Source organism: Prionailurus viverrinus, chromosome B4 (assembly GCF_022837055.1).
Source record: "Prionailurus viverrinus isolate Anna chromosome B4, UM_Priviv_1.0, whole genome shotgun sequence".
Taxonomy (NCBI): Eukaryota; Metazoa; Chordata; class Mammalia; order Carnivora; family Felidae; genus Prionailurus; species Prionailurus viverrinus.
Genome location: NC_062567.1, coordinates 48675993 through 48700850, shown reverse-complemented (window position 1 = coordinate 48700850; position 24858 = coordinate 48675993). Strand labels below are relative to the sequence as shown.

General features: G+C 36.2%; 1 protein-coding gene and 1 long non-coding RNA gene across 7 annotated transcripts in view; one reads left to right on the top strand and one right to left on the bottom strand.

The window, feature by feature from the left end:
* Window positions 1-3675, top strand: part of LOC125171122 (uncharacterized) — a 38968-nt gene extending 35293 nt beyond the window's left edge. Inside the window, exon 3 of the long non-coding RNA XR_007154198.1 lies at window positions 3598-3675. This is a non-coding gene — a long non-coding RNA (uncharacterized LOC125171122). The remainder of the gene's footprint in view (window positions 1-3597) is intronic.
* Window positions 1-24858, bottom strand: part of PIK3C2G (phosphatidylinositol-4-phosphate 3-kinase catalytic subunit type 2 gamma) — a 355118-nt gene that overhangs the window by 125803 nt on the left and 204457 nt on the right. For all 6 annotated transcript variants that reach the window (XR_007154196.1, XM_047868249.1, XM_047868251.1 and 3 more), the window contains 2 exons: window positions 7159-7339; window positions 5030-5137 (listed from right to left, as the gene is read on the bottom strand). Coding sequence is in view for 5 of the 6 variants with exons in the window: in XM_047868249.1 (XP_047724205.1) it covers window positions 5030-5137; window positions 7159-7339 (289 nt within the window). In the remaining variant the exon portion in view is untranslated. The remainder of the gene's footprint in view (window positions 1-5029; window positions 5138-7158; window positions 7340-24858) is intronic.

The window sequence follows — 24858 nt, the reverse complement described above, 5'->3', positions numbered from 1 at the left end:
TACTACTTGGCAATGAAAAAGAATGAAATTTTGCCATTTGCAACAACATGGATGGAACTGGAGTGTATTGTGCTAAGTGAAATAAGTCAGTCAGAGAATGATATCATATGATTTCGCTCATATGTGGAATTTGTGAAACTTAACAGAAGACCGTAGGAGAATGGAAGGAAAAATAAGATACAAACAGAGAGGGAGGTAAACCATAAGAGACTCTTAAATACAGAGAACAAACTGAGAGTTGATGGGGTTAGGGGGTTGGGGGTGGGGAAAATGGGTGATGGGCATTGAGGAGGGCACTTATTGGGAGAACTGGAAGTTGTATGTAAGTGATGAATCACGGGAATCTACTTCTGAAATAAAGACTACACTGCACATTAGCTAACTTAACAATAAATAAATAAAATTAAAAGAAAAAAAGAAAGAAAGACTTGGGGCACCTGGGTGGCTCAGTTGGTTAAGTGTCTGACTTTGGCTCAGGTCATGATCTCGTGGTTAGTGAGTATGAGCCCTGCATTGGGCTCTGTGCTGACAGCTCAGAGTCTGAAGCCTGCTTCAGATTCTGTCTGTCTGTCTGTCTCTCTCTCTCTCTCTTTGTCCCTCCCCACTCATGCTCTGCCTCTCTCTCTCTCTCAAAAATAAATAAAAATTAAAAAATGTTAAAAAAAAAAAAAAGAAGATCTGAATTCAAATTTGAACTCTGTAACTAATTACCTGCAAGATCTTGGGTAAGTTACTGAAATGTTTGTATCCCACTGAAAAATGGGGATAATAACCCCTATCTCAAACATATTTGTAATAGACATATGGACTAATGGATGTAAAAGAGCTTCTACAGTGCCTGACACTAATTGAGTACTTAAAAAAAAATAATGCATTCCCTTTCTCTTTTTTGTTAATGAACATTTTCTTACCTTCACAAATAACAGTACAACATATTTCATTTCAATTTCATTTCATCTTTTCATTTCTTTCAATTACACTTTGCATTTCCACTTTCAGCTTATGATATTGACTACTTTCCATTATACTTTCCTTGTTGCTTATTTTCCTTTATGTTCTTACAATTGTTTGAGTGTCAAAGGCTATATGTCTTTAGGCTATTAGAGACTTCATGTTGACAGTGAAGAGTTAAATCAATACTAAATAAAGGAAAAGAATGTGATGGTTTCAATTTATCAACTTAGTAAAATACGACATCAATACATGTTGAAAGATCAGCTTGAATATCATTATTTTTGAGAAGTCTGAAATCGGTAGAGGTAGAGAGGAAAGGATATATTTTTTTAACTTAACCTATCAATAGAAATCTAACCTAATCCCTAAGCAAACAGAAACTCTTGCTTACTGAATCAATTTGAGGTTGATAGTAAATAGGTGAGGCGGCTTATTAAGTAATGAATTCTTGCTTCAGGAATCAGTCAATCAAGGAACATATGACCTTCTGTCATGGTATTGAATTAGGAAATCCTGTATTAGACCAGAAATGAGTCTAGATTAGTGGTTTTCAAACTGTGCTCATCCAATTCTTGAGGGTCTTTTTGAGACATCCAAGTCCAGGGAAGAGAAAAAGGGCAAAGGGAGGCTGAAGGCAAGGCTTAATTACATCACTCAAAGCTATTTTGCTTTAATTATTTTATAGTTTGGTTTTCACATGCAGGGTATTTTTTGAGAGTCATGAGAAAAATATTTTATATTTGACAAATAGTATGCACAAACTGTTACCTATATGGTAACAGAAAGAGACACCGTATCTTCTCTCCAAGAGCCTACAGAAAGTTGGTATGAACATATATACATATGCATTAAGTTGAAAATAATTTACAAGACCATTTATCATAGTTGAATGGAGAAGCACTTATAAAAGACAAGTCTTTCAGAGATGAGCTGAATTTGAGGATTGTGAAAGACAGAGATTAGCAAGCAGTTTTTTTTTTAAAGGCTTTCTATGAAGGGAAAGGCAAAAAGGAGAATTTAGACTAGATGTTAAAAGTGGATTATGAAGGCCACAACCAAGAAACAGGAAAGAATGAATTAAATTCTTGGAAGATAATTTTATTCAAATGGTGAGATAAAAGAGCTGGAATAGAGAAAAGAAAATAAGGAAAGCTAGAATAGATAACGCAAGATATGACTTCTGTTCTTGAGAAGCACACACTAATGACATAGATTTAAAATAGTTTTTAAAAAAGGAAAGAAACCTATTAGTAAATGACGTGTGTGGGCCTCACTTTCCCAGGAGCAGAGAAGAGATTGCATTAAGTTATAACCACTCTCCCAAATGGTCCATTCCCTAGTGACCCAAAGGAAATGGTCCATTGTGATTAGTGCTTCCAAGGAGAGACAAGGATAAAAGTTCTTTGAAAGAAGGTTTAATCCAAAGCTGAGACCTTTGCCCTCCATCTTGGAGAACCATACTTTAAAAAATGGACTGAGCCAAGCCCGAGTGCTTCTCCCCAGTGTAATTCACTGATGGTGATTAAAATAGAATGTTGACTGTAGTCTTTCCCATAGTCACTACCTTCACAGAGCTTCTCTCCAGTGTGAACTCTCTGATGCATAAGCTGTGAACTATCCCAAATGGCTTTCCCATAGTCATTGCATTTATAGAGTTTCTCCCCAGATGGGTTCTCTGACATCATAAAATTGGTGCTATAACCAAAGATTTTTCCATACTTATTACATTCATAGGATTTTTCACCAATGTGAATTCTGTGTTACACAAGATGTGAGTCTTAATTGCATATTTTCCATATTTACAGGGTTTTTTGCTTGTGTGAAGTCGAGTGACATAAAATAAGACATTTACTCTGACTGAATGTCTTATCATGCTGTATTCCAAATGTTTTTCTCTCGTACGAATTTGCTCTTAGCCAACACGTTGAGAGTTCTGACTGAAGCCTTTTCCATACTGCCTATATTTATGTGCTTGTTCCCAAGTGCAGAGGCTCTGATGTCAAATAAGACATTTGCTCTGACTGAAAGCCTTACTATGTTCATTATACTCACAGAGATTCTTCCCATTATGGATTCTCTGGTGGTCAAGATGGTTTCTTGAGTGAGCTTTTCCACACTAATTTCAACTGTAATGCTTCTCACTTGTATGAAGTACTTGATGTTGGAAAAGGCTTTTACTCTGAACGAAGGCCTCCTACACTCATAAAATTTATAAGTCTTCTCCAGAGGATATTATCTGAGCGTCAATGAGTAGGGAACTCTGAGTGAAGGTTTTTATATATTAAGCACATTTATAAGGTTTTCCTAATTATGGAATCTCTGATCTTGAATGAGATGGGAGCAATGATGACAGGTCTTTCTATGCTTGTTACATTCATAGGGGTTCCCTCCTTTGTAGATTTTCAAATGAACCATTGTCTGAGAGGTCTCTCTAAATGTCTTATCATATTCATTACATTCTTAGAAGCTCTTCCCAGTATGGATCTTCTGATACAGGTTCTAATTGAAACCTTGCCCCATTCACCACACCTTCAGATGCTATGTATGTTCCTTCAGACCTCCTTATTTGGCAGGACTATAGAATAGACTAAAATGTTTCCCAGGTCACCTGGTCACATCTGCTGTTTATTGCTCTATACACAGGTGCCCAGCCTTGTGTGAGGCACAGCTGACCAGAACAAATGGAGCAAAGAGGTAGCTGCTTGGTGCACTTCCCAGACTCAGGAAAAGTGTCTGCAGGTAAGTAAAGGAAAGGAGTGTGGTCCCAATTACAGTGCTAGGTGTGGTGCTAGGTGCAGTGCTAGGTCACCTGGGCTGGTGACCGTCAGCCTGATCATCTCACATGGGCATCCTCAGTAGCCACCCATTAGAGCCAACGTCCCACATCTTCAAGGTATACATAAAAACAAGACTTAATATGGCATTGTAACTGAAAAATATGTTTTCCTCCTTAAACAACAAATCAAGAAAGCAGCAACAACAACAACAAAAATAATATCTGGACTCAATGATCCATACTGTTCTTTCTCCTTTAAGATATCATGTCTTTGAAATGCCACATTTCCCTATATTATCAGCATTAATCAGTGGATATTGCTAATGACTAAAAAGTTACACAATTTTTGAAAATTAGCAATGATTTGGAATTTAGCCCAGATAGACCTATGTCAACTTATAAAATTTGATGCCTTATTTTGTTATTTTTCAAAATATACTTGTGCAGCATATTAGGAAAGTTTCTAAGGTGTCTGTGAAGCAGCAAAGTCGTAAAGGCAATAGTACCAACTTCTTGGCAAAACTTTTTATATTCATGCTAATGATGGCCTAATTTTTCTCCTAAGTATTGGATTTGTTTCCTTGATTGTCATATGACTTTAGTCAAGTGACATTTATTGTGCATGTGTGATAGTTTAACCTCTTTTCTTCTAAGTCTTGCTTATCAGTCCTTTCTCTATTTGCGTTTCCTTGTCTTGGACTTTTGAGGAGGAGGCTAATAAAGTTCATGCAAAAAAGGAGAAAGAATGATTCTAAGTTAAAGTGTGACTGGCAGAGGCTTAAGAAGAAAACGAATTTGTGTCTGATGCAAGGAAGGTCACTCCAGGCATAAGTAAAATAACAAAATATATTATATGGCACACTGACCCATGAGTTTCAGTAAATTTTAAATTACATAAAAACTGAGATGTTGTAGCTAATAATATCCTTAGCATACTAGGCATGGGTATGCACATAATATAAATAAGCATGAAATTAAACCCAGCCTGCATAAGGTCACCAAATCAACCATTTTGAATAAATTAAGAAATCAATTTAGGGAGAAGTATCATTATTTATTTATTTATTTACTGAACTGATAGTTTATTTCTAAACCTACAAATCTTATGATGAGGTCAATGCAATCTCAACCTTACACAGTGCATCAAATGCAGTACATAGTATGGATGGGATTCGATTGCTTTTTTCTTAAGGTACTTGCAATGACAATTTACAAATTGTTTTTGCCATTTCAAAAAACATACAGTGAACTAAATAATGCAAAGCAAAAACAGTTTATCTACCAAATAAACTGACTTACATCATGATCAATACCCCTTATACACAGGGCAGGGTTCAGAGGAAGGTGACAGGTATTTATACACTGAAAGAATTCTTCTAGTCTTCCAATCTCTTTCTTCAGTACCTCCTGTGAAAAATCATTAGAAAAAACATTTCAGAAACTGTAAAGAACTTGAATTTTCTTTCAAGTTATAATTTTCTTCTATTGATTAAATAAACTCTAATTCTGGGGCTGCATACTTGGATGCTTTGGGGTCAAACTGGTTATATAGCCATATACAAGGAGGCAGTGGGCTAAAGACAATAGGGAGTGTTGGGGAAAATGGGGAACTAGAGCTCATGCTCTTTCTACAGGATTTTAAATTCAATTACAAACAAAACCAAAACAAAGAACTATTGTGTTCAAACAAAACACAGGATGGGATGGATTTGACTTGTGGCCCACCAACTTGCAATACCTGCTTCAAGTAATGATTAACATGATCGACTTCTGATAATTTCTTTGAATCTTAGTTTGTAACTCTCAAGATTTATACTTAATAGTAACAGTAAATTTTATTTCTTTAGTTTTAGTTTCAGTTTTTTTTTAGTTTTTAGAGAGAGTGAGGGGGGGCAGAGGAAGAGAGAGAGAGAGAGAGAGAGAGAGAGAGAGAAAGAGAGTATGTCAAGCAGACTCCATGCATAGCATGGAACCTGACAAAACATGGGGCTCGATCCCATGATCCAGGGATCATGACCAGAGCTGAAATCAAGAGTCAGACACTCAACTGACTGACCCTCCCAGGTGTCCCAGTAATAGTACATTTTAGAAAACAAATTCACATATATTAAGAGTAATAATGGCAAAAGATGATAATGCAGACAGTTGATAATTGTCAGAAATAGCAATGTATTTGAACAAATAGTTTACTAAATGCCAAGGAATATATTTCTGATACTTGACTCACTACCTTCCATAGTTCTCTGTACCTGTGGGAAGGTCTGAAACCACAAACAATACCTTTAAAATTGTGTATCCCTTATCAAAAAGTGCGGAAAAACAGTAACAATTTAAAAAATAATTCAAGAGCCACCTGGGTGCTTCGGTTGGTTAAATATCCAATTCTTCATTTCGGTGCAGGTCATAATCTCACATTTCATGAGATTGAGCCCCACATTGGGCTCTGTGCTGACAGCATGGAGCCTCTGCTTGGGATTCTCTCTCCCTCTCTCTCTGCCCCTTCCCTGCTTGCTCTCTATCTCTCTCTCAAAATAAATAAAAATAAACTTAAAAAAAACCTTTTTTAAAAAAACTTAAATTCTAGTTAGTTATCATACAGTGTAGTCTTAGTTTCAGGTGTACAATATAGTGATTCAACACTTCCATACAACACTAATTAGTACCTTTTAAAAAGAAGTAGAGAAAAATAGATAGTAGTAATTTGAATTGTGCAAATTTGTAAATGCTTCCTCCAACTCTTTTTTATTTTCTTATTTTCATGTGAAGAAGTGTTATCATAAAAACAGCCAGTCAAGGTGAGAGAAATATATTTATTTGAAAGAATAATGTCACTATCACTTTGGAACTTAATGCAAGTGGTCAAAAAAGGTATCAGACTTACTTAACTGTAGTATGCATCTCAAGTTATGTGAGGAACTTTAAAATGTAAGAAATAAAGATGGACAGGTTTTATAATTTTAAACCAGTTTATTTAGCTTACTTTCAACTTTTTGCTACCACCAGAAAATAATTAATGAGTCATTAACTTTAGACTGTAAATTGAAAAAAAATATCTTGATTAAAGTAATTGATTTGGGTACCTTAGAACTAAGTGTAGACACGGAATTTACTTTCTAAGCTATGAAATTAAAACTTAATTGAACAGGGGCGCCTGGGTGGCGCAGTCGGTTAAGCGTCCGACTTCAGCCAGGTCACGATCTCGCAGTCCGTGAGTTCGAGCCCCGCGTCGGGCTCTGTGCTGACAGCTCAGAGCCTGGAGCCTGTTTCCGATTCTGTGTCTCCCTCTCTCTCTGCCCCTCCCCCGTTCATGCTCTGTCTCTCTCTGTCCCAAAAATAAATAAACGTTGAAAAAAAAAATTAAAAAAAAAACACTTAATTGAACAAAAGATTAAAGAAAACACTACATGAAGATTAATTTCTCAACAAACCTGTCTTTGAGGGTCACTGGCAGACTTGACTTTTTCCCCAATCTCTCCCAGAATTTTAATAAGTTTCTTCTCTTTGGAAAACTCATCACTCAAGGCTTTTCCTGAACAGAATTGGAGAGCTGCCAATAGTTTCTGATACCAGCTTTTAAAATAAGTTTCATTCTGTGCATCCTTTAGCAGCCTGAAGGAAAGAGAGAAAAAGAATTCTTGTATCTATAGCTGATTTTTTAACCACCTCCAGCAAGAACAATCAGTGCATTTCGGACTAATCTGTATTTGGTGGTTTGGGCAGTTTAACAGCCTTGAATGGGGGAAAATGTTGTTTATTCGTTGGCAGTCATCAAATTCCATCTGATAGTTAATGAGATTCCTAGAGTGAAGAATCAATAAGAGACCTGCTTTTTATTCATTTCAGTTCACAATGCACTTTTTCTTCTTTCAGGCTTTTTAATTCTATAACAAATACTTAAGAACATATTTTTGACTTATTAAAATAAGGACAAAGAATTTTAGAAATAGTATTTATTAGCGACTTTACTATATTGGAACTCAACCATAAAACCTACGTTTTTCTACTTTTCTTCAAAACACCATGTCCCCCACACTGTCACATACCTATGTATTTCTCTTTCTTCTAGTACCTTCCCTTGACTATCTGCAAGAAGATATTGTAAAGGCAAGAGCATGATTTTTGTTTTCAGGCATTTCTGGATTCAAATCTCAGTCCTATACAACTTCTAAGTAACTTAGGTTACTTAACTAGGCTGAGATTTTCTTTCTTTATCCATAAAATAAAGTAATAACTCTGACTATGCACAGCTGTACAGAACACAGAATGAGCTAATGCATTCAAAAGGGCTTAGCACAATGTACCTACTAGTCAGCCAACATTAGTTCATCTGTATTTCATGGCCTCCCCAGCCAACTTCTGCCACTGCCTGGCTGCATGTGCATGTCATGAACATGGGAGGCATAGAACATAAAAGAGTGAGAATGCTTTGCTAGATAATGGAGTGGTAACAAATATTTTACTACTCTGTCTGCCATGTGACAATTTTTATCGCCTTGAAACTTATTCTAATATACTTAAACTCTACTTTCTATTATGCCCTAAACCACTGAAATAGAATAAAAAAACTAATACCTTTGAGTGTTAACCTCTCTTTGATTGATTCTTTTTTTTTTTTTTAATTTTTTTTTTCAACGTTTATTTATTTTTGGGACAGAGAGAGACAGAGCATGAACGGGGGAGGGGCAGAGAGAGAGGGAGACACAGAATCAGAAACAGGCTCCAGGCTCTGAGCTGTCGGCACAGAGCCCGATTTGGGGCTCGAACTCATGGACCGCGAGATCGTGACCTGGCTGAAGTCGGACGCTTAACCGACTGCGCCACCCGGGCGCCCCATGATTGATTCTTTTAATCTTAACTGGTCTCTAGTCTTCTCCTTCTCTGAAAAATTAACTTTAAAGAAACTAGAAGAAAGTTATTGTGGGAATGGAACACTAAAAAAAAAAAAAAAGATTAAATGCAGAGCAGTCGAAAAATATATAGATGAATTTCATTCTGCATTCTTAATTTTGCATCTCTGCCTAATATGTATTATGCTATAGAGACTCTAATACATTATTTTCATTTGTTTTATGTTCTCCGTTTCTACATACTGAAGTTAAAATATAATTGAGTATACTTTTTTTTTTTTTTAGGTAAGAGCTTGCTCTCTTGTCATTGTTATAAAGCCAACTTATCGTCTAGCACCTCTTTTGCTTTTATGTGGAATAATAGTTCTTATTTACTTCTGGAAAGCATTTTAAAAAAACCCTCAAGGGGTTAAAGAGGCATTGATGAAAAAATGTAATCCACTGCTTATTTTCAATGTAAGAAGAATATTAGACAGTGAATAGTTCTCCTATACTTACCCTTATGGTGAAATTTTAAAATGTCAGATGTAATAAATGGAACCTGTCATTATTTGGAAGCTGTAAGAAAATGAGTTTTGTGTGAGTGTGAATTGGAAAGCTGCAAATGCAAGCATCCACATGTAAAACTTCAAGATGCCTTATGTAAATTATATATCTCTCAGATTCTCTCAGTATTTTGAGGACTTTGGTAATATATCATTTTATAGTGTACTTGGCTTTCAGTGAGATAGGCAGTTGATGGGTAGAGTGTTTCTATATCTTGACCAATGCTTGCCAGCATTTTCATATACTTCGAATAGTGAATCACTTGTTTTAAAAATATTTTTAACCAGTTATAGTATATAAATATAACTATAATCTCCTTACTGCTATATACATGATAAAAGGAGAAGTTATTTTGTACAGATGAAGTCAGCCTTTTACTAAAATAATTTTTTTAAGTTTATTTATTTTGAGAGTGAGAGAGAGTGCATGTGAGCAGGGGAGGGGCAGAGAGAGAGAGGGAGAGAGAGAATCTCAAGCAGGCTCCATGCTGTCAGCACAGAGCCCCATGTGGGGCCCAATACCACGAAGCCATGAGATCATGACCTGAGCCAAAATCAACAGTCAGATGCTAAACCAACTGAGCCACCCCGGCGCCCCTACTAAAATAATTTTTTGAAAACATATGTTTAGAGGTGGGGGCAGTCAAAGGTACTGTCAGAATTACATAATTTGCATTCATAATACTCTTAATTTTTTTCTGTTAGATATGTATTTGGTTATTTGATTCCTCGCTCAAAATAAAACAGATCAGGGAAATCACTGGATTCTACTCCTGAAATCAATTCTACACTGTATGCTAACTAACTTGAATTTAAATAAATAAATTTTAAAAAGAATAGAGCAGGGGAGATTTGCAGAGAGAATATGACTGTGTTCTAAAAAAGATTTCAAAGCAAAGCAAACTCAGTGTATTCCACTGTGATTATTTTCCTTGTAGAATATGCCTCATTCAAACCCTACATTCCTGCTAAGATGATACATTCTCCAGGTCAAATCTGGTTCAAGCTCTATGGCTTTTGACTGACTAATGAAGAGTTTGTCTTTACACATTGCAGAAGTGAAATCATGGAGTGATGGAGTGTAGGAGATGACCATGACAGGTAACATAGTCCATCCCTGTGTCCTTAGGCACATTCAGGAAAAATCGCTTCAGAGAAAGCTGGACTATATACAGTTTGAGGTAGAGGGTTACACCGTTCTGCATCAATGGCTTTTATAGGAAGTGGTAAACCCCTCATGCTGTAGTTTTTATCCATTGCCTCTGTTCGTAAGACTAGCAAACAGCTGGCTGCTCTCCCTTGAACATTAGAGAAACCTTTTCCAAAAGACATCATTATCTAAGAGAAGCAGTATGCTTATGCCAAATATATTTTTGTTTAATTTTTATTTTTTTATTTTTTAATTTAAGAAATTTTTAAATGTATTTATTTATTCTGAGAGAGATAGGGACAGCACAAGTGCGGGAAGGGCAGCTAGAGAGGGAGAAAGAGAATCCCAAGCAGTCTCTGCACTGCCAGCACAGAGCCCAATGTGGGGCTCGAACGCACAAAGCCATGAGATCGTGACCTGAGCTGAAACCAAGAGTTAGACGCTTAACCAACTGAGCCACCCAGGAGCCCCATATTTTTGTTTAATTTTTAAAGTCAAGGTCAAGGGATTGAAACATATCAAGACTTGGTGGTGAAAGATCAAGCTTCTAAGGTGCATGCAATGTGACTGTGTATAAACCATGAGGTAAATCTTAATGTCAGAGACCTGTTTATCCTAATATCTGTGAGATCCAGGAATAATTCAATTTGATACTATTTTATACATATCTTATAGACTAAGTAATGACAACATAAAATGACAGCATAAAATCTAGCTGATTAAAGGTTTTAACGGTGTTAAGAACGAGAGGTAGAAGCAAGAAAGAGGCGGAAACCCAGGTACCAGTACATTTGTTATAGGATATCACGAAGGTATGTGCCTAAATTAAGGGGATCATAGTGGACTCAGAGAGACCTAAGACACTCACAGACCCCAGTTAGCAAGATGGTGAGATTTTCCATGGAAATTGAGTTTGTCTCTATTTCTTCACGCGCATAGCTGCTTCTGATCGCTGACCTGTGAGAGCCATAGGAGAAGTAGACAGTTCTCACTTCTCAGTCTACCAGCAGGACAGAACCGGGTCATCACACCATCCCTGCTTTCCTTGCCTCTTAACTTCCTTCAGTTCCTAATTGTGGTCTCAGTAGCACAGAATTCCACATTTTACAGGTGCCTTAAATTTTGACCCGCTTGTGTATTTACTATGCGTGAAAAGGGGAACAACATTCTAAAGCAGAAGAGAACTGAGTTACACAATGCAGATGAGTGATTTCAGGTCATTCCAGGACCTCCCCTTTCCATTTCCTTCTCTATTTCTTGCTACAATGCAAGGTGTGTGGCTCAGGAGACCAGTTTTTAGTGAGCACAGGAGGATTTTAGAATGTGACTTCTTCAAGTGTTTTTAAAATCCTGGGACATATAAAGGCTGATAGTCAATACTTGATACAGATTATTAATTTTAAGATTTTAACAGTGTGATTAAGAAGTAAAAAGCATGGGGGTATGTGGGTGGTTCTGTTGGTTAAGTGTCTGACTTTAGCTCAGGTCATGATCTCACAGTTTGTGAGTTTGAGCCCCACATTGGGCTCTCTGCTGTCAGTACTGAGCCTGCTTCAGATCCTCTGTCTCCCTGTCTCTCTGCCCCTCCCCAGCTCCTGCATGGGTGCTCTCTCTCTCACTCAAAAATAAATAAACATTAAAAAAAAAGAAGAAATACAAACAATAATCCCTTTTTAAAAAGAAGTAAAAAGCACGTATCTCTTTAGTCTTTACAACTTTTACTTCCTAGTGTTTAAGAGATTTATTTAATATTTTCCCAAACTGAGGAACTTGACACATTTTTAGTCCTTACAAGACAATCATTTCCTATGACTAGTATATTCTTAGAATATTGATTTGCTTTTTCAGAAATTTAACTTTCATTGAGTTTTGCATATAAGGAGCATTATATTGGCAAAATCTACAGAAATGTGATTTCCATTCAATAGTTATTTGGCAATATCTGTCAATAAACCATTTTGTAACAATTCTTATTTTAAAATGTTTATTTACTTTGAGAGAGAGAGCACACACAGTAATGACATCCATACTGTAGAGATTGTATACATTTTTAGAACACTTAAATATACGGAAGGGACCCATAAAGTATGTAGCTGACTTAATTGTATCCCCATATGTAATTTATATATGTAATATTTATTACCACCTCAAAAGTGTTCTCTTTGAAGTGTTATATGTGCACACTAATGATGTCCCGTTGTGTTCTCACTATATAGTAGATTTGATTATTGCTTCCAACTCTCTGCTTTCTCCTCTGAAAGAGATTATACATCTCCATGTGTGACTTCCAGTGCCTTCCCGTAGGCAGAGTTTACTTTTCTGCCTATTGTCAGGGTTGGCCCTGTGACTTGCTTTGGCCAATAGGATGTGAGTAATGAAATGTATATCCGTGTCTATACAGATGCTTTAAATATGCTATTATGGATTGGTTTGGCGGCTTATACTTTTCTGCTTTCTGCTATGCAAACAGTGTATTCCAGCTGGGGGCTGTTCCTCCAGTCCTGGAGTGACAAGACAATATAAAGCAGAGCTAAGCATTGCTGTGTGGAGTCCAGTGGAGCCGAGCCAAGCAGGACTAGAGCAAGTCTGCAGCCAATGTACTGCATGAGTAAGAAATAAATCTTTGTTGTTGTAAGCCACTGAAATTTGGGAGCTATTTGTGGCTGTAGTAAAAACTAATGAATATGCCCAATTTTCATACTTTCTTTTTCCATTTTCTTTGCTTTTGTTTTTATTTATTTGTTTGGATTGCCTTTAGAATATACAGCATATTTTTTACACATCCACAGTGTTAGCCCCGGGGATATTTTGGGGCATATCTAATTACTAAAAATGAACAATAGTCATCTGCAGCCAAGTCTGGTGAATTAGATGAGTGATCAATTTGAGTATACTATTTCAGATTAAAAAAAAAACTATTAAAGTAATAAAAATGGTTTTCTTTTATGGACCATAAAAAGCCCCTAAAGGATTTAAAAAATGATTTGATCTGGCTCATTTGGGCATATATATTCTGTTACACTGCTGACATTGTGTTGTTTTATTACTACTAACATACTTTTTGACCCATTTAAAAGTGTGAATAGGCCTATGTACCATCTGTTGCTTTGTCTAGCCAAGTGTTTGAGTACCTAGTAGGAGATCCTTTCTGAGTAAAAATGTACTAATGAGTGGACTAGGGGACTGGCAAGATTTTTTTTTTAGGACTTACAAAACACAGAACTAGACAAAGGGCCTGATGGCTTAGGGCAGTGAGGGAGGCAGTAAATGTAGCTGCTCTGGAAAACTAGGAGCTCTGCTCTAATGCTAATAGCTGTAAGAATAGAATGGATGAAGAGGCAGGGGACCGATGGCTTTGGACCAGAAAGTACCCATATCAGCATGTTTGAGAGTCACGAGTCATCAGCTTAGCAAGGAACAGACTATGCCCACTTCTTTCTGCAAAGTCCAAAGAGGAAAGCCCAAAGAGAGCCATTTATTCAGCTGTGTGCCAGAATGGGAGAGTGTGTTGCCTCATTCCCAGGTTAGATTTCTGTTCTGAAGGAGGGTTTACTGATTTCCCCTGGGCTTATGTGAATAGGAAGAAAATGCTAGGGCAGGATGGAGAGAAAGGATAGGAAAGGAGCAGCCCACACTCCCGCACCTCAACTGTTTGGCGAAGCAAGGATGTGCAAGTTTCTCAAGGTTCAAATAAACACATGGAAGGTAATTATATGTGATCCATATGTAGAAAGGGGTTGATCCAAGGCCAGATATCCTTACGGGATGCTCCTGTAAGACTGCCCAAAGAACTCATCCACATGAGGTAGCTTACTTTCCCAGTGAACCCACACAGGGCCTTGATGGAAAATCAGAGACCTCAGACAGAGGATTGCAATTGTTTGTACAAGTGTGAGCGTCGCTTTTCTTTCTTTTTTCTCTACTCCCAAGTCAAGAGAAGTAAGAACCAGAAAGGAGAGTGAAGAGGAGTGGAATATCAGATCATATTCTCTACCCACTGCAAGTCTCCCAAACTAAAACTTGGCTGGTGCTGGAGAATAGGGAGGAGGTGTGTGTCAAATTAGAGAAGAGATGAAGTTTTAAAATGGACAAAACTAGTGGGAGTTTTTGATCTAAAAGTAAGCAGGAAACTGTGGAATCTACTTTGGTTTTAATTGGGAGAATGTTAAAGAGCAAAGGTAGTACTTTAAAAATAATAAAAACTTTTATTGGAGACTACCAAGTTTAGTCAGTTTAAAGAAAACAATAAGACTTAAAAATCTAAGTTAGTATAAGAAGAAAAACAGTTTCAGGAAATGCACCGATTGTACTGCATGAGAGAAAAAGCCTCCAAATGCAGAATAAGAACTGAGGGGATTTTACCTCAAAACTCTGAAGAGGGTTGGCTGAGATTTATCTTTTTCTTCCCTTGCCACTTCTGTAAAGGCAATGCCCATTTATTTGTGGACGATTATTGCTATACACAAACTTGTTTTCAAGAAGTCATAATTGCAACAATGGGATATTAATACTGTATATATGTGGATACAGAGGTATGCACTTACTATTATAATTGGTAGCTTATCATCATATTTAGATAAAATCTTTAACAGATATGATCAGGCACACATTTAATTATAAACTTAAATGGCATTTTTTCCCCCAAGGGAAAATTAGCCACGGATGGTACTCAGTTTGTGTGAACACCCTCATCAGGATTCCTGTTATACAGCAGTGATGTCCTCTTAGGATCAGCTGGAAGCTATGAAGGGGAAAAAGACAAACTCTGCTGAGCAGATAAGCTCCCCTGAATAGATTTCTGAATCTATAGTAAGGAATCAGAGCCCTTTCCACTCGTCTCGCTGATCCACTAACATGTATTCACATGTTTACACATTAAATATTCTGAATAATGTGACTTAAAAGCCAAAACTCTGTACTTCTCCATTCCAACATACACTTACTGCTTTCGTGTAAGTTATTTTTTTTTCAAATCACTCTTCTAAATTAAGGACTAAGCTGTGAATAACTGTTAGTGATCTTTCTCAGCCCCCACTATTTTACTCCATATACACTTATTAATTCTAAAACAAAAGAAAACAAAACCAAACAGATTGAATTTTAGCCCTGGACACCCTTCACAAGAGATAGCTATCTATGAGACCTTCCTGAATTGCATCTCTCTTTTCTCACATTCTGGTTTTCTCCTTTCCCTGATCCCCGAGATCTTTGTACTCCTGCTGCTCTTTCTTTGCTGAAAACTCTACCTAGTCCTGCTCTCTCTTATTGTCCTGTTGTGCCAGGCACCCAATTATTCCTTGTCCTTCTTATCCTAGTCAAACCTATTATCTCTCACTGTAAATTATACTCATATACTCGGAGAATAATATCACTTGAGCATGGGGCTGAATCATATTTTGAGATAATATCTCCCACCTTTTACATTTATTAGGTGAGAAAACTGAAAGATTAAGGAACTTGCCTAAGATACTATGACTAAACCCAGAGTTCCTAAACCACTGCTTCAGGCTCTTTCCGCAGTACCATATTCTGTGTCTGTTACGGATGAATGACTGAATGTTTATGTCCCCACACCCCCAAATATATATACTGAAGCCCTAACACCCAGTATGATATTTGGAGGTGGGACCTTTGGAAGGTGGTTAGTTTTAAATGAAGTCATAAGAGTGGGACCCACATAATGGGATTAATACCCTGAAAAGAAGAATAAAAGACTGGAGTTCTGGGACACCTGGGTGGCTCAGTCAGTTAGGCGTCCGACTTTGGCTCAGGTCATGATCTCACAGTCCGTGAGTTTGAGCCCCACGTCAGGCTCTGTGCTGTCAGTTCAGAGCCTGGAGCCTGCTTTGGATTCTGTGTCTCCCTCTCTCTCTGCCCCTCTCCCATTCATGGTCTGTCTCTGTCAAAAAATGAATAAACGTTTTTAAAAAAAAAAAAGACTGGAGTTCTCTGTTCTCTCTGCCATGGGAGGACAGAGCAAGAAGGCATACAGCATCAATCTATAAGCTGGGAAGACAGTCCTTATGGGAAAATGGAATTGGCTAGCACCTTGATTTAGGATTCCCCAACCTCCAGAATTGTAAGAAACAAATTCCTGTTATTGAAGGCACGGTCTATGTTACTTTTTTTTTTTTTTATTGCAACTTGAGCTGATTAACATAATGTCCTAACAACCATTAAAACATGATTTGGAAGACAATTTTCTGCTTGCATTACCTCTGGCAAGAAACTTAATGCATTAGTCCTTCAGTTTCCTAGTCTGTAAAAGTTGGAATTGATGAGGTTTAGTAAGCTACCTTCCAGCTACAGGGCTCTATAATTTTAATCCCTGATGAATTTATCAAGCATTTACTCTATGCCAGTCATTTTTCAAGCATTCTACATAGCTGTGTTTGGTAATCTTCATATTTGCCGCAGGTAACGACTCCTTCCGTCTCACAAAGATATTATGGTTTATAGAGGTCAAGTAATTTGCACAGTCACCCAATCAGTGTACCAGGGATTCAAATTTAAGTTTATCTGACTACAAGGCCTTGGTTCTTTACCACTGTGCTATACCACCTCCTGACATCCTGACACAGGTACCAGCTAATGATTTAGCCTGAAACTAATACACATCTAGGAATCATTTCCAACCATTTTAATCTCTTTGTCTGGCTTCCTGTTTTCTAACCCTCAGAAGTCTCATGCTCTCCAGATTGCTTTCTTTCTTCTCAAAGTTCTTCATTTGTCCTGCTACCTATAAATTCCCTCTCCACCAAAAAATCCAATGATATTTTCCTATTTTTAACTTTTTTTGGAAATTTTAAAGAAAAGTTTGTTAACATAGATATATTTATAAGCAGGAATACTTTTATTTCTCTTGCCTAGCCTACAAAAAGAACAGAGTATGTGGGCTTTATTTTACATGTGGACAATGCCAAATCACACACCTGACTCACCTCTTCTCCATCCTTCCTCACTTTAGAAAGTGAGACCAACACCACAGTTTCTAAGGATCTGGCCTCCTGTGGTTTACTTAGACTAGTGCTGGGTGGGGCTGGGAGGAGAGAGAGAAGATGGTAAGTTGAAAGTAACACCCTGATTGCATTTGGGAATCTAAGAATTCAGATGAACTGTGCACACAAAACAGATGTACCTTGAGCTACCCACCTTAATTGGGCCTGTAGTTCCAAATTATTTTAAGTTTTGGCAAAAGAGAAATGGGGTGTCACTAATACCAGCACATGTGCTGTAATAAAATAAATCCTGCTTGACACACAATTAATGCTGAAATCCATGCTCCTGGAATTTTAAATTAGTCCAATAGATGTCTACATTTTCCATTACTTACTCTTAGAAAATATGGTTCTGAATTGAGTTCCTAACTCAGCTCTTTTCTTCTTTTTTTTCCCCCTGACTACATATACAGTTACTTTAAAGGCAGTATAAGCATCTTTTTCATAAAGTTTTCTTAACAAAATTTCTTTTAACAGCAAGGCAATTCCTTTGCTATATGAATGTTTCATAAGAATAGTAGCCTAACAATAAAAATCCTCTTTACCCCTTAGCTTTTTGTTCTTTCACAGCCCTCTCATGAAAGCTGGATAATCATCATATTGTGCAGTGAACAATTCATGTGTTTGAACACAGCCGGAGGGGCAGGTTTATAGGTGTAAGGCAAAGCTAGCTTTGAAATACCTAGTTTCCCTGGAACCTTAGTTTCAAATCACCGCTGGGGCAGCTGCTTCACCCTTCATTCTTGAGTCACAAATAGCGTGGTTTATTCTGTGAGGATATTAAAAGTTCCCTGGGATGTTATCCGTAAGATTTGGAGCCGTGTTTGATGTCCTGAGAAAATTTCTGGGACATTCTTGCTCACTGTCATGAAACAGCATGTCCCCTGAAGTCAGCTAGTACCATTTAATCCTATTCCTTTGGGAAATTCAATAAAGACTTAGTAGTGTTCTATAAGGCCTCCACAACCTACCTATTTTTCTGTTGATTTATGTGATGATGTTATCATTGTTCTTGTACGGATTAAACTTGCCAGGCAGGGATAAGTGTCCTGTCCACTATATCATATGCATATAAAAAGAGGACTAAGCATATTCCATTTCCAATGTTCTCTACATCACTGCACAAGTGACTTAGCAGTTTCCGACCTCAGTCTCTCCATTTGTAAAATGATGATAATAATGTCTGTCCTGTCATCAAATCTATGTTTCTGTTATGGTCCAAATTGTGATTCCTAAAATTCACATGTTAAAGTCCTCACCCCCAGGGTATCTGTATTTAAAGAAAGGAGGTATTTAAGATTAAGTGAAGTTCCATGGGTGGGAACCTAATCCAATAGAACTGGTGTCCATATAAGAAGAGGAAGAGAGACCAGGTGAGCATATACACAGAAGAAAAGGTCATGTGAGAACCCATCAAGAAGGCAGTTGTCTGCAACCCAGGAAGAGAGGTCTCAACAGAAAGCAATCCTACTGGAACCTTGATTTTAAACTTTCAGGATTCAGAACTGTGTGAAAATACATTTTTATTGTTTTGACCACCAAGTCTGAGTAATTCTGTTATGGCAGCCCTAGATGACTAATGCAGTTTCCAACCTGGAACTCTTTTTTTTTTTTTTTTTTTTGCAATCCAGACCTACATGTTCATCTGTCTATAAGATAACACTCTTAAATTTTCCTAAGGCATTTCAACTTCAACATGACTAATTTCATTATCATTCCCCCCAAGACCTTCTTTTTCACCTGAATTACCTCCATGAATAGAATCACCAGCTTTCCATCACCCTAACTAAAAATGAAGCAGTCATTCGTGATTCTTCTCTCACCTTTCTACACCTCAAAATTGTTACCATGTCTTAACACGTTCACCATCTAAATAGCTCTCAGATCTAATTTCTTCTCTCTGCTCCCACGGACAGAATTTAATTGAAGCCTTAATTTCTTGAAGGTATTACTGGAATCTTCTGGTACTTGATTTTTCTAACATATGCATCTTAATGTTTTTCTCCCTCAAATTAGTCCCTTTTACTTAGTCAAGTGAAGTCCTGTTCTTGTAGTTATAATCCATATAGCCTTTAGGATGAAATATAAAGTACTAGTGTAACTTGAAGGGCACTCATGAGTTAATTTCTTTACATCTTAAAGTCCTGTTCATGTGCTTCCATTCCAAATGTAAAGTACTACTTATAATAACTGGCATCTTCTCTGCCTTCTCAGGCTACAATGCTTTTGCATCATCTCATCCTCTGTGTCTAAAATTATATCTCAATATGCCAACATCTGTTTATCCCCTAATGTTCTACTTAATTAACACATTTTCCAAAAAGTCTTTCCTGCATAGGTGTGCAGAATCCCCTTTGTGAAGGTGAAGTACTTACCTGTATCCATTATTCTTTTAAAACTTGGTTTATTGTGGTTTTTAAGATTTTGCTTTAATTGTTTTGTTTTGTTTTAATCTCATCCCTATCTGACACTAAATTCTTTAAGGGCTTCTTCTGATTGTGGCAAGAGTAAGCAGTCAATTTGTTGAATAAATGAATTGACTACTAAGTAAATACATCTGGTTTTCCTAAAATTGGATTCTTCTATTTCTTGATTAAAATTTTAGCATATGAACTCAAACTAATTTGTTAATTATTCTGGAATTATAGAATCTTATTAAACTATATTTTCACATGCTATTTTCTCTACTGTCCAAAAAATTAATACTATACATATATATGCAGATATTTAATATATATTTGTTAACCTCCACATTAATTCTTTGCAAACTTTGAAACATTCCAAGAGGTTACTAGAGATGCTCCATCACATTTTGATTTGAGGACTCAGATCATGGGGAAAAAATATTGGAGGGATTTTTAATAAGAAAAAATAATTGTTTAATTAAATGAATTTAGTGGAGGATGGTAGATGGAAAGTCCATCACTGGCAAATTAGCTAAATGTTAGGCAATTTGAAGAGAAGCTTTTTCCCATCAGATAAACCATATTATTGTAGAATTTGAATTTCTTTCATCTCAGAGGGAAAAAATATTATAAGTGTTAAGAAATAAGTGATGTCTGTTTGTGAGGGAGTGTGTCTGTGTGGGAGAGCAGATTGATTTAGGTAAGTAATCAGAGCATTTATTTCCAAAGGAATTTCAAAAGCTTGTTTGTAAGACGCTTAGACTCTGCTATCAATAATATTGGTTCAAAAAAAGAGTCAGACTCTAAAATTTAGTCCTATTTAAGAAATGACCAGTTAAAGGTATATCTATCAAAATTAAAATAGCCTATAACAATCTATTATTTCAATTGTTGTTTTTGTTTTAGGTCCTCTTTAGAAACAAGACTTTTCCATTTTGAGCCACCAAATAATTTAGTCCTTTATGGGACTCTCCCTTCATAATGATCTTTTAAGAAAAGTTTCAAGAGCCTTACTTTAATGACACTCTTTTTTTGTCTCTGAAATCATCAGTGGAGGTTGGATGATAGCACTCAAAGGTCAGATAACTGAAATTGCTTTGGAATTAATTGGTTAGTGATTTTCTTTCTTTCTTTCTTTTCTGACACACAGTTTTAAAAAAAGTAGTTTACTGTTCACGTTTCTTAGAAAATGGCATTTACTACTAGTCAGAATTTGAAAGAAAATTATTAATTTGAATTATGAACCAAATAATATTTACATGCTCTGTCTTTGAAGGAAGTTCTTCCCTAAAATAGTATTTTCCTCTGTATTAGTATTTTACATTAGACAAATTTAATAATTCTTAACTCCTCACTTTCTTATTTTTATTCTTTAACTTTTTTCTGTTCCCCTTTATTTCAATTAGCAACAGAACAAAATATATGATCTATTTTAATGGTTTTTCTGATTACAGTGTAATGATTTTTTATTTTGACAAATAAGGAAAATAGGATACTAAGAAGGTATGTTATTGATGAATATTTCTTGTTTTCTTTCCAAGAAGTCTGGAAAGGTGTATATAGACAAAGAATCCAGCAAGAGATTTACATGGCAAATTCTGATTCAGATCACCTCATTTATGGTCTCATTTCTCTCTCTCTTGGATTGGTCATACCATTGGTAATCAATAAAGTGTTTCTTTCAGTTTGAAGGCCTTGAAATGTAGGCAAAGGCTCAGGAGTCAGATGTATCTGAGTTTGTAACATGACTGATCCACTTAATTGCTCTGTGACTTTTCACCTCTGACTTAATTTCTCTGAGCCTTAACAGTATCTAATAATTGCTGTGAGGATTAAATGATATAATTTAGGAAAGTACCTAATGAAAATCTGACATTAATATCAGCTCAATAATAATAGTAGTTCTTGCCATTCCTAGATATATGCAGTTTTCTTTAGATGTCATAAGTATTTTTGGTTACAGTGTGGCTCATTTTATGAACACGCACAATGTGTTTTTCTAAACATGACTGAATGGGAAATCTAAAGTTTTCTCAATCAGAATAACTGCTAACTTAAAGGTATTTCTTATTTGAATCGTATTTAGCCAACAAGCTCAATTTATTAAAAACAATGAAGAAGAATGGTGAAGCTTTCTCCACTGTTCAAGACAAGTCTGGCTTCAAGGAAATTCAAGTTCAGTATCTTCAGTTTGTGTCAGGTCATTGTCTAAACCACTGGCAAAACAACCACTACACTAACAAACAAAACAAATGTACAGTAATAATAACAGCAATGATTGAAATCAAGGCACCGATGTAAGAACATATGGTAATTGATTCAGCAAGCACTCTAAAGTGATCATTATTATTACTGATAAGACTGAATATATCTGAGTATTTTTCTTAGTTTTTCAACATACATTGAATAGTTGCTCTACATATATCATTTGTACTTGACCCATAGAGCTGGGCTTGTTGTTTTTAATATTTAATCGGAACTGGTTGAGCAGGCAAAGGAGCAGCAGTCCTAAGCAGAAGATGGATATCGACATTGTAAACCTCTATACCATATAAATGGCTGGCTGGCCCAGAAACACAATGCAATTTGTTTTTTCATGAGACGTGTAGTTAATTAATTACTTCCATGTTAAGTTTGCACAGTAGTGGAGAGAATAATTATTTCTTTCAGTGTTTGCCCAATGAAAAATAACCCAGAAAGATAAGCTATAAAATAGGAGTTAAGACTATTCATAGACTAAGACTATTCATAAGACTAAGATTCATAGAACTAATGTTATTTAGAAGTTCTTTTTTTAATTGTAAAAACAGTATATATTTTTATTATTTTTTGTTATTTTTATTTTTATTTATTTATTTTTTTTAAATGTTTATTTATTTTTGAGAGAGACAGAGACAGAATGCGAGTGGGTTAGGGGCAGAGAGCGAGGGAGACACAGAATCCAAAGCAGGCTCCAGGCTCTGAGCTGTCAGCACAGAGCCCGACGTGGGGCTCGAACTCACAAGCTGTGAGATCATGACCTGAGCCGAAGTCGGACACTCTACCAACTGAGCCATGCAGGCACCCCTATTTTTATTTTTTTTAACAGTATATATTTTTAAACAAAATTTTATTTAGAAGCACCTTCTTTCTCCCACTCCCAACCCCATTAGAAAAGCAGATAAAAAAGATTTGCCTAACTGAGCATGAGAAAGGCACTAGACCACTGTTGGTTTTATTCTCTCCTTTCACACGCCAAAATAACTTGAAGGGAACTTTGTGGTTTGAAGAAAAACCTGGTTAAAACATACTGGAATAAACTTTTCTATATTTAGAGATGCAATGGTTTAGGCCAGAAGAGTAAAAGTGACTTGTTCTAGTTTATGCAAGTATTTATTTATTTATTCAAAAGATAGATTCTAACCACCTACCTAGAGCTGTTAATGTGGTGGTGTCCAAAACATGGCAGTACAGAAGTGACCAAGACACTGTGGTGACCATGATGACCAAAATTCTTGGCCATGTAGTTTACATTATAGTGAGGAAAGAACGGATGCCAAACAAATACAAAAATGAATAAGCAACATAATTTTAAGACGTCATATAGACAACCAGAATGCGACCTATAGGTAGCTAAGTGAAGCCAGTAAAAGAGCATCTGTAGACACAAATCCAGGGTATAAAAATACAATTAAAATATCTACAGATGTTTCATTCCTAAGATGTGGATGCATTTTAAAAGAAAGATACTTAAAGCAAAAGCAAGAATTAAAAGAATTAAAAGAATTAAAAATGTATAATTGTCACCACTTTTTAAACTAAATTAATGACTGCTTAATCTATTTCTTCTTTTCATGTTTTTGCATATTTGAGTATATTTTTGGAATTAAGGAATGCTGAGTGTCCTTTCAAATTTGAAAATAAAGATAAGTTTAATTAGTTTCTGTTTGGAATAAGTTAGTGAGGAAGTCCAGTTCAGTTTAAAATAATAGAATCACATTTCTCATAGCTTTCTAAGGGTAAGCCACTTTGATTTTTTTGATGCAGTTTTGATTTTGGTATAAATACATCATCTTGTGGTTTCATAGATATTTTGTGAATAATTAACACCCAAATATTCGTAAATATTAGTTACTGACCATGGGTAATATATTTTTTGGCCCTGTGAGAAAACCATTAATTGAAGCGAAGGAATCCCTAGCTTCAGAGGCACATACAATTTCATTGGGGAAGTAAGGTATACTTAACTACACGCGGTCTGAACATTATGAGAATCAAATAATGGCATACAAATTTTTGTTACAGAAAATTAATTAGGAATAAATTGCTGTTCAGAATGATTACAGAAAAGTCAGATATAAATTAACTCCTAAGAAATAACTAAAACATGGATGGGTATGAGTTGCAAAAGAAGTAAGTGATAGGGAGAATCCAAAAATGAGACTTTCAGAAGGAAAGGCTCTGTGATAGGAATAAACAAGGATTATTCAGGCAATAATGACCTGAAATCTGACTAGAGCAGAGAGTTTATGGCAGAGACTAATGGAAAAAGAGTTGTAAAGACAGATTTGGTGATAGATTATGAAAGACCTTAAATATTTAGCTAACAAGATGGGATCTGTTCTATAGCTAGAATTAGGGAGAGTAATGCAGGCATTCCGGATTTTTGAGTAGGGAAGAGGTGCTAAATTTATATAAGATGAGATTGGTCAAATCCTGAGCACTCATTTTGCAAATGAGCAGAATAAGTTCCATAGAGAGTAATTATCTTGCCTGAGGTCAGGCAACAGGTTCTTCGGTAACAGTCACTTGGTTTCCAGTGCATATTTATAGCTTCTCAAGATGAGGACAAGTTTTTGTTTATTCCTTTTCACACAATTGCATTGTTGAAAGTGGCTATTGTACATGAGAGGACAGACAAACAATTTAGACTAAATCTGGTAAAATGCTTGAGGCCTCATAAAAGTCCAAACCAGGGTCTCCTGACTTCTTAAAAACAATTCTCTCTTTTGATAAATAAAACTAATCTCATGTCCTTCTTTAGTACTCTCCAGAAACTTTGAAATCAATTAAACTATTTTGATGATAAACAATCAAATATTATAATGCCGAATTTGATTTTTCAAACTACACATACACCTATTGATGTGAGCTATGTCTCTCTCTCCTCACTCCTGACAATGAGAACCACTAACCCAAACCAT